This window comes from Sporobolomyces salmoneus, assembly GCF_050403485.1.
Source record: "Sporobolomyces salmoneus JCM6883 DNA, S_salmoneus_JCM6883_v1_ctg93, whole genome shotgun sequence".
NCBI lineage: Eukaryota > Fungi > Basidiomycota > Microbotryomycetes > Sporidiobolales > Sporidiobolaceae > Sporobolomyces > Sporobolomyces salmoneus.
Window position 1 is genome coordinate 1 of NW_027481070.1, and position 13,644 is coordinate 13,644.

At 49.9% G+C, this 13,644-nt stretch overlaps 5 protein-coding genes across 5 annotated transcripts; 2 read left to right on the plus strand and 3 right to left on the minus strand.

Moving 5' to 3' along the window:
• Positions 1-372: 372 nt before the first annotated feature.
• JCM6883_004820 (eukaryotic translation initiation factor 3 subunit E) lies at positions 373-2,448 on the minus strand (the record flags this gene model as incomplete). The annotated part of the gene is made up of 6 exons (XM_076635314.1): positions 373-560; positions 635-749; positions 818-920; positions 987-1,717; positions 1,786-1,940; positions 2,199-2,448. 6 exons carry the CDS (start codon positions 2,446-2,448, stop codon positions 373-375), a joined length of 1,542 nt encoding a protein of 513 aa, XP_076484687.1.
• Positions 2,449-2,796: 348 nt separating this feature from the next.
• Positions 2,797-4,661, minus strand: SFA1 (bifunctional alcohol dehydrogenase/S-(hydroxymethyl)glutathione dehydrogenase; the record flags this gene model as incomplete). Its single annotated transcript, XM_076635315.1, has 11 exons — positions 2,797-2,880; positions 2,948-3,014; positions 3,080-3,206; positions 3,282-3,337; positions 3,413-3,667; positions 3,737-4,011; positions 4,080-4,199; positions 4,268-4,279; positions 4,351-4,460; positions 4,548-4,566; positions 4,641-4,661. The coding sequence occupies 11 exons, from the start codon at positions 4,659-4,661 to the stop codon at positions 2,797-2,799; spliced, it is 1,146 nt and encodes a 381-aa protein (XP_076484688.1).
• Positions 4,662-4,919: 258 nt separating this feature from the next.
• Positions 4,920-7,897, minus strand: JCM6883_004822 (uncharacterized protein; the record flags this gene model as incomplete). Its single annotated transcript, XM_076635316.1, has 11 exons — positions 4,920-5,243; positions 5,314-5,467; positions 5,538-5,640; positions 5,712-5,853; positions 5,921-6,193; positions 6,260-6,400; positions 6,475-6,695; positions 6,772-7,112; positions 7,202-7,403; positions 7,464-7,538; positions 7,603-7,897. 11 exons carry the CDS (start codon positions 7,895-7,897, stop codon positions 4,920-4,922), a joined length of 2,271 nt encoding a protein of 756 aa, XP_076484689.1.
• Positions 7,898-8,618: 721 nt separating this feature from the next.
• On the plus strand, positions 8,619-12,525 carry JCM6883_004823 (actin; the record flags this gene model as incomplete). Its single annotated transcript, XM_076635317.1, has 11 exons — positions 8,619-8,625; positions 8,777-8,802; positions 8,986-9,039; positions 9,186-9,303; positions 9,380-9,441; positions 9,506-10,216; positions 10,302-10,415; positions 10,522-10,554; positions 11,621-11,711; positions 11,783-12,114; positions 12,205-12,525. 11 exons carry the CDS (start codon positions 8,619-8,621, stop codon positions 12,523-12,525), a joined length of 1,869 nt encoding a protein of 622 aa, XP_076484690.1.
• A 502-nt stretch (positions 12,526-13,027) lies between these two features.
• Positions 13,028-13,474, plus strand: JCM6883_004824 (uncharacterized protein; the record flags this gene model as incomplete). Its single annotated transcript, XM_076635318.1, has 3 exons — positions 13,028-13,069; positions 13,150-13,263; positions 13,370-13,474. 3 exons carry the CDS (start codon positions 13,028-13,030, stop codon positions 13,472-13,474), a joined length of 261 nt encoding a protein of 86 aa, XP_076484691.1.
• Between the last annotated feature and the right edge of the window lie 170 nt (positions 13,475-13,644).

Genomic DNA, 13,644 nt, shown 5'->3' on the forward strand with positions numbered 1-13,644 from the left:
CAATGTTCTCATTGCGAAGCTTCAGTAACAGCTTTAGCACAATCTGAGAACACTCACGGAAGCCCGGGATGAAACGGAGTGAAGTGAGGAGAAGAGAAGCCCAAACTCTTCGGCTTCGCAAGGTCGCTCGACATCAACTCACATTGCTGCCTCGAAGGACTGAACGACACGAGCTAGCATCTCGATACCTCTCTCGCGAGTGTGAGGAACAAGATGAGCGAAAAGAAGCAGAGCGTCTCTTCCATCTCTTCCTCTCTCTCTCCGTCTCTTCCCTCGATCGGTCAAAAGGTTGAAAAGCCAAAGGAAATGATAGACAATTATACAGTTTACAAAGAACGACGCGGGATCATCATCATCCATCCAACTATCTATCTATGCCTCTACCGCTGCCGCGGGTCCGGATCCTTCCGAAGCCGAAGGTTTTTCGTCTCCTCCTGCTCCTCCTGCTGGTCGATTACTCGTTCGTCCACCAGATTGTCCTCCACCTCTCGCACCACCTCTTCCGCCTCGTCCTCCTCGTCCGCCTACTCGATGTTGATCACGGTCGACGGCTCCTCCAGCTAAGTGAAACAAAACGATTTAGTTAGTTAGTTTACCGGTGATGAAGGCGGGAGAGGGGAGAGGGAAAACGTACCAGCACGAATTTCAATAGCCGATGCGATAGCTTGGGAACGGAAGAGAAGACCACGAGATTTCTCAATCACGGATTGGTAAACGGGAGTATCGGCGTGGTTCATTTGAACAATGTTCTGGTTTCGCAACCGAACGAGCGTCAGTCAAAAGCTCCACGAACATGATTCGGGAGAACGTGACTGACTTGTTTGAGATCAATCTTGGCGTCGAGACGAGCGTCACGAACCAAATCGACGATCCACCTCTCTCCTTCTTCGCGCGACATTCCAAGTCGATCCGAGAGTTCACTACGCGACAACCTCAGGAACGTCAGTCTCGAATACTCAACGTTGATGAGAGAGCTGACAACTTACCCAATATCGATTCGATGATGAATTTTGCAATAAGCTTCCGAAACGAGGAACCTCGCATTCTCAACGAATTCATCCTTGAACTGTTCCAAGAAGAAATCATCCTCCAATACCCCTCCCGCAGCTTTCGCCATTTCTTCCCTAGCTCCTTCAAAATCGACTTCTCCATACAATTTCCTCAAGAATTCAGTCACGGCGTCGGAATATTGATATTGTTCTTGTCCAAGGGCACGAACCACATCCCTTACGGCTTCACGGGATCGGGAAGTCGAAGAAGCAGTAGAGGATCGAAGAGTAGATTTACGGGAGATGACGACTGCCGCGACGAGGTAACGAAGGAGCCAAGGGGCCGAAGTTTGAAGAGTGTTGAGGTAGTTTTGGTTGAGCCAAGATTCGAGGAGTGCTTCACGACCGTTCGGGTGGTTGTAGTAAACGAAGAGAGACCAATGGAGCCACCAAGTACGTTGTTGTAAAGCGACGAGGGGTCCTCCGGGTCCGTTCGAACCTCGTTGATCGATGAATTCACGGAGTCCTCCGAGTTCTTCCAACGCGGCGTCCCAAGATCCTTCGAGAATGTCGGCGGCGAGTTTACCCCACATCGCGGAGAGGACGAGGGATGAATCGGTAGAGAGTACTCGGAAATGGTAGAGGTAATCCGAAGCTCCGGCGTAGTGACCGATAGAGTATTGGAACTGTCCGAATTTGTAGAGATAGGCGATTTGATCGAGAGTGACCTACAGCGCGCATTGGAGTCAGTACAAGCAGACGAATTGGGAGAAAAGTGAGAAAGTGAAAAACTAACTCCGTGGTTCTCCTTGAGGTAAGTCAAGTTGTGTTGCTTGTCTTGACGGAGAGCTGTTACTACTTCGGGTTTAGAAATGGTGTCCATGATTCCTTCGGCTTGAGCGCGGAGGTCGTTGAGCGATTTGACAACTTCTTGTTCACGTTTTCGGAATTCTGTTGAAACGGGGAGAATCGCACGAGAACAAGGTCAGTAAAACGGCTCAATCTCACATAGGAGTTGTCTCGTTATTGTCTGCGTAGTTCCCGAATCATCTAGTCCAGCTAGCTCGACAGAATGATCTACTGAATGTGGACTCATCTTCATCCAACCCTCCGACCGCGAGCCTCCCTCGATTCCGGCCAGATCGGAACCCAGAACACCACGCTGTACGATACAGCCTCAAGCAACACTCAGAGAGACTTCTCACTAACCTTGTTCGCCCTGAACTTTCTCCCCTTCGTCCTTCCCCTCCAACTCCCTTTGCATCCCTTCGACGAACGTAACCATATTAGTTTTCCCCAACAGATCAATCTTTGCCTTCAAGATTTCCTCATGCGAGTACTTGTCCCTCGATTCGAGGAAATCTAGTAAAGGGAGGACGAGATGTCGGTCCAAGTTCTCGACGACTCGAGGGAGGAGTTGATCCGCTTGAGGGAATGGAGATGAAGGAGCTGCGACCATTGTGATGAGTGGTGGAGGAGCTCGAGATGGGGAGAGTGATGAGAGTTTGATTCGACAAAAGGATTCGAGATCGAATGGAGTTTCGGCTCTGCTGAAGACGAGGGAGGACGGCGATCAAGGAATGAACGAGATGGGCCGAAGGAGCGTAGTCGAAGAGTAGAGAGCGCTGCTGAACTCAAAGATGAGGATTTGAATCTCTCGCGATTGCTTCTCAGGAAAATTTCACAATTGACTTGATTCGATTCATTTGTTGCAATTCAATTCAGTGTTGACTATTCAATTCAATAACCTTGTTGTTCATTCTTTTTGCTAGCTACACTTCAATTCATTCCGAGTTCCAGTCTCTCTTCAAGCCCACATGTCGACAACGCAACGAATGCAAGAACCTTGATGCATGTAATCGAATCCTTTCGAGATTTCATCGAGAGAAGTCTAAACGACGAGAGAGTCAATTTCGCTAAAACTCGGAAAAGACGGGATGACGAGAGGAGAGACTGACGGTGTGGGTAACGTAATCATCGACCGTGAGTTTTCCTTTGAGGTAATCATCGACGAGTCCAGGCAATCTAGCGCGACCCAAACTCTCAGTCAGACAAATTCAGAGTGAGAATGAAGAGAAATCGTGACTGACTCGGTACGTCCTTTGACTCCACCAAAAGCAGAACCTTGCCATTTCCTTCCCGTGACGAGTTGGAAAGGACGAGTAGAGATTTCTTTTCCAGCAGCGGCGACTCCGATGATCGTAGAAACTCCCCATCCTGCGAGAAAAACGAGAAAGTTAGTTTCATTCTCAAAGTCGTTCGCTCGAGACGATGAGAGAACGAGATGCTGACCCTTGTGGCAAGCTTCGAGAGCTTGACGCATGACGGTAACGTTTCCAGTACAATCGCTGTGAAGCAGCCGATACGTCTTTAAGTTTCTTCGTTTTTCCCACGAAAGAAAATATAAACGGTCGGCCACTCACAAAGTGTTATCACAACCACCATCCGTCATCTCTACCAAATGATCAACGATCGATTTCCCTTCCGGCAATTCCTTCGGGTTGACGAAATCGGTCGCTCCCATTTTCTTCGCCCATTCCTCTTTCGAAGCGTTCGTATCGATCGCGATAATCTTCTTCGCTTTACGAACTCGACATCCTTGAATCACGGCGAGTCCGACGGCTCCCAATCCGAAAATCGCAACGTTTTCTCCTTCTTGAACGTTCGCAGTTTTAGTCCTATCCAAAAAAACAGCAACAAGTCAGTCTCCCGCCCGGGTCAAGAAGAGAGGGAGGTATTCAGCTTACGCAGCACCATAACCGGTAGTCAAACCACAACCAAGTAAACAAGCCTTATCCAACGGAGCCTTGTCGGTAATCGCGACTACGGAATACTTGTGAACGACCGTGTATTGCGAGAACGTCGAACATCCCATGAAGTGAAGCAAATCCTTCCCTTTGCAATGGAATCGACCGGTACCATCGGGCATGACTCCCTTGCCTTGAGTAGCTCGGACCGAGCTGCAAAGGTTCGTTTTCCCAGATTTGCAGAATTTGCATTGACGACATTCGGCAGTGTAGAGCTGCGTGGTTGAGGGCAGCAGCTCAGTAACCGACATATTGAGAATTAAGAGACTGGGGATCGGCTCACGGGAACGACGTGATCACCAACTTTGACGTCGGTAACTCCTTCTCCAATCGATTCTACGACTCCTCCTCCTTCGTGACCGAGTACGATAGGGAAAGCTCCTTCGGGATCATCTCCAGAGAGCTACTCGTAGTTAGTTCTTCCCAATCAGCTCACTTCCTCAAGCAGGAGAAGCGATCGAAAGCACGAACAGTGTAAAGATCCTGCAAACTCACCGACTTACCAGTCAGTCACGGGTCGGACGAGGACTAGCTGGACAGAGAGATGAACTCACAGTGTGACAGAGAGCATTGTAAAGAACCTTGATACGGACTTCATCCTTCTTGGGAGGGTCGACCGTAATCTCTTCAATCGAAACGGGTTTACCAGCTTCCCACGCGACAGCTACTCGTATCAAGTAGATCGTCAATACCTTCTCCTGTGTCCACACGGGTTGGGCAGTCGTGTCGAGTGACCAGAGAGAGGACTGACCAGCTTTGCAAGTGATGACCTAATACTCCCCTCCGAACCGAGGACGAGATCAGCCTGAGGACCACTGAGAGTGTGTGCACGAGCACGACGTACCTTTCCAGTAGTATCAGACATAGTTTCTCAAGTAGTGAGTTGAGGGGGAAGAGAAGAGGAAGAAGTCGTTTCTCCTCTCCTCTCTCGGATCCAGAAGTGGAGATTCAGTCACTCTCTTTTTCTCGCACTCTCTCTCTCTCTTGGACTCTCCAATACGATACTGTACTAGTAACGAGATGCATCGGAAAATGCATCGCAAAATAAAAGAGTGTACTTGAAAGATTTCTCTCCCCAAATTTTACTTTTTCCCCTCTCCTCGTTTCTCCTCCTATACTCTGTTCAGTACGGTAACTCTACGACATCGGGAGCTCCACCCGGAGTCCCATCCAAATCAGCATAAGAACTTTGACCCCTCGAAGCTCTCGGATCCAATACCGCTCCTTTCGGAGGTGGAGGTGGTGGTCCATCTCTTTTTTGTCGTTTGTGATTCCCTGCCTCTGCCGTAGATGAGGAGATTGAACCGTTTCGTCGTCGACCACCAATTCGATCAGCGAGGGAAGGAGTCGCGGAAGAGGGGAGGAGGGAGGGAAGAGAGTTGGTCGTTTGGAATTCCGAGAGAGGGTGATGAGATGGATCGAGGATGTAGTTGTTGAAGAATTGAGCCTGTTCAACAATCAATCGTCAGTACTTCTTGCCCGCTCACAAGGAAAGTGAGATGAGGGAGGAGACTGACTTGACTTAGAGCGTCGTTAACGAACTGACCATGTTTCGTCACGATATGTTTTTCGACGAATTTTCTCGCCGAGAACAACTTGTTGCATTCTTTACAACGGAATTTCCCTTCCTCTTCGTTCTTGATGTACGGCGAACATAGGCTGAATAAAGTCCTGCGAGTAACACTCTGTGGTCACCACCCTGGCCGGTGGGAAGGGGGTGAGAGACAGCGAAGAAACTCACTCTTCTTTCAATTCGGCACCGAAATCACGAAGATCGAGTTTCGAATGATCATCCAATAGAGGTACTTTCTCATCGAGAGCTTTCACGAACCCAACATCCGAAGCTACCAATTCGAGAGGATCAGCCTTCGCCACCACGAACGTCACGAAGTGTGAGAAAAGACTGAAAACTCACGTAGAGCCGGTCCAACTCTTCGAACGTGTCTCGGACAAACGTGTTCGAGAGCTTCTGGGGAAGAACATCTCGTGACGCAGTAGTAACAGGTATTGAAAGCGTAGCGGAGGTAGTGAAGGTAGAAATCGAGAGTTTTACGAACCTGTCCAGTCGAGCGGTTATCAGTACAAGCTTGTACACAGCTTTGGTCTGAGACTTGAGCAACTCACTACTTCGTTCTCCTCTTTCGTAACATCCTGACCCTTCCCCTTCTTCTCCTCAACCTCTTTCTCCCATCCATCCCTCATCGCTCTGATCAATTCACTCCCCTTCTTATCTCCCTCCTGCAGCTCCAGTTCCCTCTCCAAATACTCTACGATACTCTCCACAATCTCTAGATCTTTCCTGATTCGTTCCGGGGTAGACATAATTGAAGGAGTCGCACGAATTTGTCGTTCTTGCGGTTGAGATTGCTGAGAAAGTGAGAGCTTGTAGTCCCCGATCTGCACGAGATTCGATCGCTAAGTCATGCGCGATGAGCAACGAAGTAGCGAGAAGGAAAAACGTACGGAAACTTCGGAGAGGGATTCAAGTGCTTTCGTAGCTTGTTCTTCAGTATCGAACGTTACCCAACCAGTTCGAGTCCACTCAGCAGAGGGATCACCATCGCTCGTTGACAATCGAACGAACCCTTCCAAGGGTGAAAAAATCTGTTTGAAACGGAACATTTCGATGAGTTCAACAGCTCGACGTTTTGACGAGAGAAGAACGCATCGAAACGTACGGTATGGAGTTCAGAGTATCCAACATTCGAGGGAATCGTTTCAACGATGAGTCGATTCGGTCGAGAAGGGATTAGGACGGTTTCCGGGTTCAAGCTCAACAACCCATCGCCGAGAGAAGGTGAAGGTTTCTTCTGCTCCTTCATCGTTGCGTCTCCACCGTTCTTCTCAGTTGGAGCAGTAGTCGAGGAAGGTTTCGTCGAAGTCTTCGCAGCTTCTTCGTCTGTGAGTTTGCTCCCGTCAATAACCTCTCAAATCAGTTATCGGACTCCTGAGGTACATTCCCGAATTGAACTCACCGAAACTCATCGTAACATTCTCCCATTCTCCCTCCTGCATCTTCCTCTTCCACTCCTCTGCTCTCCCCTTCGTTCCCTCCCTTCCCCTCTCTTCTCTCCCCTGCTCTTTCGGGCCCGGTTCATACCTCTCCTTGAACCATTCCATTCCCCTCCCCTCCTCAAACCTCGGTCTCAAACTCTTCCTCCGATATTCCGCCAAGTATTTCTTCCATGCCAATTCGAGAGCTTCAGGTGAAGAAGTGAGCGAATCGGAAGAAGGGTTCGAGGAATGGAACCAATCGGTAAAGTATCGGTGGGTTACGACGTAGGGGAGGTGATGAGGGGCTTCGAGGAGTTTCGTGCTGTAAGGGAAGAAGATCCAAAACGAGAGAGGGGTTTTCTGTTAGAAAGGTTTTTTGTCTCGTGTTTAGAAGCGATCTCCCGGACTCACGATGAAACGGGAGGTGGTGCCCCTCGATAATATCCACCAGCACCAGAGGAAGAAGGAGGTGGGACCGGATCACCACCTCTGTAATAAGCTGAAGAAGAAGGAGGAGGAGGAGGGGAAAGAGGTCTCGAGGGCGGAGGGGGAGGATAATCGCCTCGATAAGAGACTGGGGGAGGGGGTCCTGATCGATACGAATCTCGAGGAGCTACACAATCAATCCGAGTCAGGACCGGAGAAGAGAGGACAGAGAGGAGGGAAGACGTACGGTAAGAATCGTATTCTCCTCCTCTTCTCGAATGAGGAGGTCCTGGTGAAATCGATCTTCTTCTCTTACCTCGACCTGTGGACCGAATCAAACGTGTATGAGCTGAGTGTGTCTACTTATACAGCTCAACCAGGCTTACCGTCTGCGGAAGGAGGTAAACTCGAAACCGGGAGATTTCCTCTGTACTCGTCGTATTCTTCTCTCCTCCTTCCCGACACCATCGAGGGATGAGCATACGGATCCGAATAAGGATCCCTCGGATCGAACCTGTCCGCATGCGTAGCGTGAGGAGGTAAAGGAGGAGGTACACGCCGATCTGAACCTCGATAATCGTCCATCGGTGGAGGAGGAGGGCGTCGGTCGTAATCCCTCGGAGGGGGAGGGGGGTAGTAGTCCATTGAGCGAGAGGGAGGTGGGCCTCGACGGTCTGACATAGTAGTGGAATTCGAGAGAAAGTTTCCGACAATTGGAGGATGAGGGGGACGGCTAGGAGGACGTGAGAGGGGTCTCTGAGACTGTAAGTACCGCCTAGAGTCGATCACGTCGAGTCTGGCGAATCGAGAGGTGGTGGGTGGGAGCAGAGCCGGAACCGTTGTCGAATTTCCTCCCTCTGGACTCGCTCACACATGCCCGTCATCTCCCGTATAATTTGATGCTCATCGAAGGATATCGTAGACTCCCGTGCAGCTCATCGCCTGTCGTTCGCTCTTCAGATCCGATTTCTCCCACTTTCGGAATCCGATTCCTCCTCTCTGTGCCGAGCTGACGACGCTTCGACAGCGCCGAACAGCTTACGACAGCCACCTCGAGGTTCTTTCCTCTTCCACGAGAACATTGAGCTGCGAGGGAAGCTAGTCTGCGGACGAGCGAGAACTGGGAGGAGTGACTTGCTGCTACGGTCTTCTTTCGAGGTCGAACGATCTCTGGTGTACTGGAATTCGTATAGTGCAAAACCATGATTCTCGTAGTGAGCAGTCTCGAGACTGCAAAGAGAAGAAGAGAAGAGAAGAGAGTATCTGGGAATCCGATTAGAATGGTTGAAATTGGTGAATGGACAACCGATCGATTTGAGCTGCTCCCACTCTCACTATCTCCCCTACTACCGCTCTCTCCCCCCTCTCTCGTTTTAACTTACCCCCTCCTCTCAATCTCAACATGGAAGGTACGTTACTTATCCCCTCCTTCCCATGCAACCTCGGGTAAGACCGAAGAGAGAGAGAGAGAGGGAGCGGATCGTCACTCCCCTCTCTTACTTCGGTCTCCCACCTACGCCTGAACGATGTCGCTAACGACAATACGTTTGTGATGAATAGACGAAGTTGCCGCCCTCGTTATCGACGTGAGTTCTCCCCCTCTCCGTTCGAAGTCGGTTTCCTTTGTCGAGAAAGGATTCCGTTGGACCACGCACCCCGCATCGCTAACACGTCGCTTTCTCTCTATTCCTCTCTCCCCTCTCTTTGCCTGATCTACTCTATCGCTACTCCTTGCTCAACGTACAATCGGGATCGTTCGAATCGATTAGAATGGATCTGGAATGTGCAAAGCTGGATTCGCAGGTGACGACGCACCTCGTGCTGTGAGTCCATCCCTCTCTTCTCTCTCTCTCCCCTTCCCTCTTCTGCATTCTCGATCTTGCTCCCTTGCTCGAGCTTTGCTTCGTCGCTTTCGATCTCTCGCGATCTGACACGAAAACTCGACCGGAAACGATGAATGATGATTTAGGTCTTCCCTTCGATCGTTGGACGTCCTCGTCATCAAGGAGTCATGGTCGGAATGGGTCAAAAGGACTCTTATGTAGGAGACGAGGCTCAATCCAAGCGTGGTATCCTTACTCTCAAATGTAAGCTCCATTCTCTCGATTAGCCCGAGTTGGTGACTCGAGAACTGATGAATCGAGTGAATGATCTTACGAATAGACCCCATTGAACACGGTATCGTTACCAACTGGGATGATATGGAGAAGATCTGGCACCACACCGTAGGTTTTCGCACGAGTTTACCAGTTTTCGTTCGTCAAAACTGATCCCTGCGTAATCCTTCAGTTCTACAACGAACTCCGAGTCGCCCCTGAAGAGCACCCCGTCCTCCTCACCGAAGCACCCCTCAACCCCAAGGTGAACCGAGAAAAGATGACTCAAATCATGTTCGAAACGTTCAACGCGCCGGCGTTCTACGTCGCGATCCAAGCCGTCTTGTCGCTCTACGCTTCGGGACGTACGACCGGTATCGTCCTCGACTCTGGGGATGGAGTTACGCACACGGTCCCGATCTACGAAGGTTACGCCCTCCCTCACGCGATCCTTCGACTCGATCTCGCCGGTCGCGATTTGACCGACTACTTGATCAAGATCCTCATGGAACGAGGTTACACGTTCACGACTACGGCGGAACGTGAAATCGTTCGAGACATTAAAGAGAAACTTTGTTACGTCGCTTTAGATTTCGAACAAGAGATGCAAACCGCGGCTCAATCTTCGGCCCTCGAAAAATCTTACGAACTCCCCGATGGTCAAGTCATCACGATTGGAAACGAACGATTCCGCGCCCCTGAAGCCTTGTTCCAACCTTCGTTGATCGGACTCGAAGCCGCTGGTATTCACGAAACGACTTACAACTCGATCATGAAGTGCGATTTGGACATCAGGAAGGACTTGTATGGAAACATTGTCATGTCGGGTGGAACGACCATGTACGCCGGAATCTCGGATCGTATGCAAAAGGAAATCACTGCCCTTGCTCCTTCCTCCATGAAGGTCAGTCTCTCTCTCTTATAGAGTCTCAGTAGTAGAGAGAGTGATTAACTGACCACTAACCGTTGAAACTCGTTGTGGAAAACAGGTCAAGATTGTCGCCCCTCCCGAGCGCAAGTACTCTGTTTGGATCGGAGGTTCCATTCTCGCTTCCCTTTCCACCTTCCAGCAGATGTGGGTCAGCAAACAAGAATACGACGAGGTAAGTCGACGCAGAAAAACAGGACCGGAGGGACCTGGTAAACTTGCTCGTTCGAAGAAAATACTGACTTCTTTCTCTCTCCTTTCTCTTTGCTACTCTACTCTAGTCGGGTCCTTCGATCGTTCACCGCAAATGTTTCGTGAGTCACAGCCGTAGCTCACATTGTCTTTGAGAACGAGTTGCTGACTTTGACTCTCTCGCTTTTCTCTCGCTTTTCAGTAAACGAGCGGTCAAACTCTCCCTCTCCCGCCTCTCATTCTCTCTATCGGTGTCTAGCAGCAAAACAAAACTTGGAAGCTTCGTCATCTCCTCCCTCCTCTCCCTCTTTTCGGCTTTTCTGCCGTTTTCCCTCACCCTCTCCGCCTCATGAATTCCTCTCTTTTTTACAAGTTCTTTCTCGATGTGTGCTTTCTTTATGTCAACAAATCTTCTTTTCTCCTTCTTCTTCTTCTACACCTTCAGTTTGCAAAGAAATCTTCTCTACCTTCCATTCATCCTTTTTTTCGACGAACTTGACCTCGCGCTCGTCGAGGGATTTGACGACAACTTGATGTCGCTTCAGCGATGTGCGCGAGTATCGACGGAATGAGAGCGTTGTCGGAGACTGGAGAGCTGGCACAACTTGTCTCCTGCGATAAACACTCGCGAAACCAACTTTACGAGCGGAAACAAACAGCCTTCGCTGAGCGCTATGTCTCGCACCATACAAGTACGCTTGTCTGTGACTTGAGAGACCCGACGAACGAGACGATCCTGCGAGTTGCACCCTGAGCGACGCAAGATGAAATGCTCAAGTTGGATCGAGCTTGATCTTTCCAAAATTAAGGGTTGAGCTTCTCTCAGCTCACGCGACAGCTCGACAACAACAATTTATATCAGTCTCAATGACGAGCTCGAGATGGGAGCATGAAAGAAGGCGGGTTCGAAGCGAATGTTTTCATCACGTCGAAGAATGCTCTGAAAACTCCTGCTTCACTCTGGGGCATCTCTCTCTCTTTCCCTCTTACCTCACTCATCAGCTCTTCGACGTCGAAATGCTACATTCAAAGCGGACAAGAAACTCAATCAAGTCTCTTCAGTCACCATCGGCATCTCGCAGAACGATCACTCGCCAACAGTCATCGCGAATCATTGTAGACACTCTTTCTTTGATCCGGCACGCTGAGCTGCACGAAGCTCGTCTGATCACCGCATCAAGGGTCAAGGAAGAAGGGACGGATGCGAGGAAATCACGATACATCGAAATGAGGCAAAACGGAGGCGAAGAACGTGACCAGAAACGAGCAGAGATGAACCGTGAGTCTTCAGTTGCTTCTCTGGAGACTCGTTTCGACGCATAGTTACTGATCGTGTGAGGCGGCATGCAGAATCAATTCAGTCGTATTGGCTGGCGCTCGAGACAACGAAAGGAGAAAACGAAACTACCTCGAGGATCGCCTGGGACTGGACGAAGATCTTTCTCGGTATCTTCAAGCTCAACTATCTCCTCCGACTGAGCGAAAAGGGTGAAACGGGCTCTCGCAATGACCAACTTTCGAACGATACGGTCGCGATTTTAGCGCAGAAGAGTTTGGGACACCATATTCAGACTGATGGAGAGGGATTGAGCGTTATAGAAGACCCTCCAAACTCAGTGCGAGGAACGGGAGAAGTCAAATGTGAGCCTAGGGGGGACGGACTCAGTTTCGAAACTGTCGAAGTGCGTTCTCTTCAGATTCTCCTTTCTCTTCGTTTCTCTTTTCTGAAGACGATCGTCCGTCCTACTGACTCGTATCGATTGCTACTGTAGCTCGAAGCGCTCGCAGCTGCCATCTCTCAGGTATCGCCGCAAAACGATTGGAAATCCGCTGTCCAAGCTTTCGTCGCTCTACATTCCAATCTCGTTGAAAGTTACCGAGACGCCAACTGGAGGAAATCTCGATCAGGGGCCAGAATGACGACGCGAGGAAGTCTGCAGGAGCAAGTCAACAAGGAGATTTCTCGAGTCGAGCGAGCTTTCGAAAGTGCGGAACGACGCAGAGATTTCGCTATTGTCGACCTCGTGTTTGAGCGGTATCATATGAAGAAGGAGCTCGAGAAACGCAGAGCACGAGCTGGAGGGGTAGCTTAGAACGGGCCTCTTCGCTTTGTATTCTGTCGTTTCGTTTGATTTTGCTCTGTTTTCTATCGCTTCGTTTCGTCCTTTCTTCCTGCTACTCTGCAAGCGACCTTATGACATCTACTGTATGAATGAATGACTCGGATCTCCCACATATCGATGTCTCCAAGCTGCAAATAGTCGACCTCTGACCGAAGACAGAAGACTCGAAACGGAGAGGGAAGGGTCAGTGCTCGAGCTCCACACCGCGCTCTCGCTCTCTTCCGTCGGTGAGATATTGATTCTGTGTAAGCTCGGTCAAAAAGGGCCCAAGCGAAGAAGCTGAGCAGATTGCTGCCATCAGCAAAGATTCGAGCGTTGATTCTTCGCGAACGAAGGGAGGAAACAGACGCCGAGTTGCGCTCGCTGTGGCGTCATTTTCGCCCTCTGCAGAAGATGGGGAATGTAGGCCATAGTTACGAGAAAAGAGACTCATGTACATCAGGACTGAATGTTTCGCAGAGACTCGGATCGCATGCAAAAGGAGATCACTGCCCTTGCTCCTTCCTCGATGAAGGTCAGTCATCTCTCACTCTCACTTGGGATGTAAGTGTGATGAGCTGACCACTAACCGTTGAAACTCGTTGTGGAAAACAGGTCAAGATTGTCGCCCCTCCCGAGCGCAAGTACTCTGTTTGGATCGGAGATGCGATTCTCGCTTCTCTTTCCACTTTCCAGCAGATGTGGGTGTCCAAGCAAGAATACGACGAGGTAAGTCGACACAGAAAAACAGGAACGGAGGGACTTGGTGAATTCGCTCGTTCGAGAAATACTGACTTCTTTCTCCTTTCTTTCTTTCTCTTTCGCTCTACTCTAGTCGGGTCCTTCGATCGTTCACCGCAAATGTTTCGTGAGTCTCGTTCTCCTACTCTTCTTGTTGCGTAATCTGTCTTGTTCTCTCGCACTCGAACATAGAACATAGACAGCGAGTCGTCTTCTGGGCGGTCGCGAATAGTCGTCTCTTTCTCCCTCCTCAGTCGAATATTCCTTCTCGACCCGATCTCGCAACGGTCCTCCATGGTCCCAAATCGCTTCGGAACCGACTGACGGCGGAAAAGAGAGAGGAAGTGCACAAGTTGAAAGAATGAATTG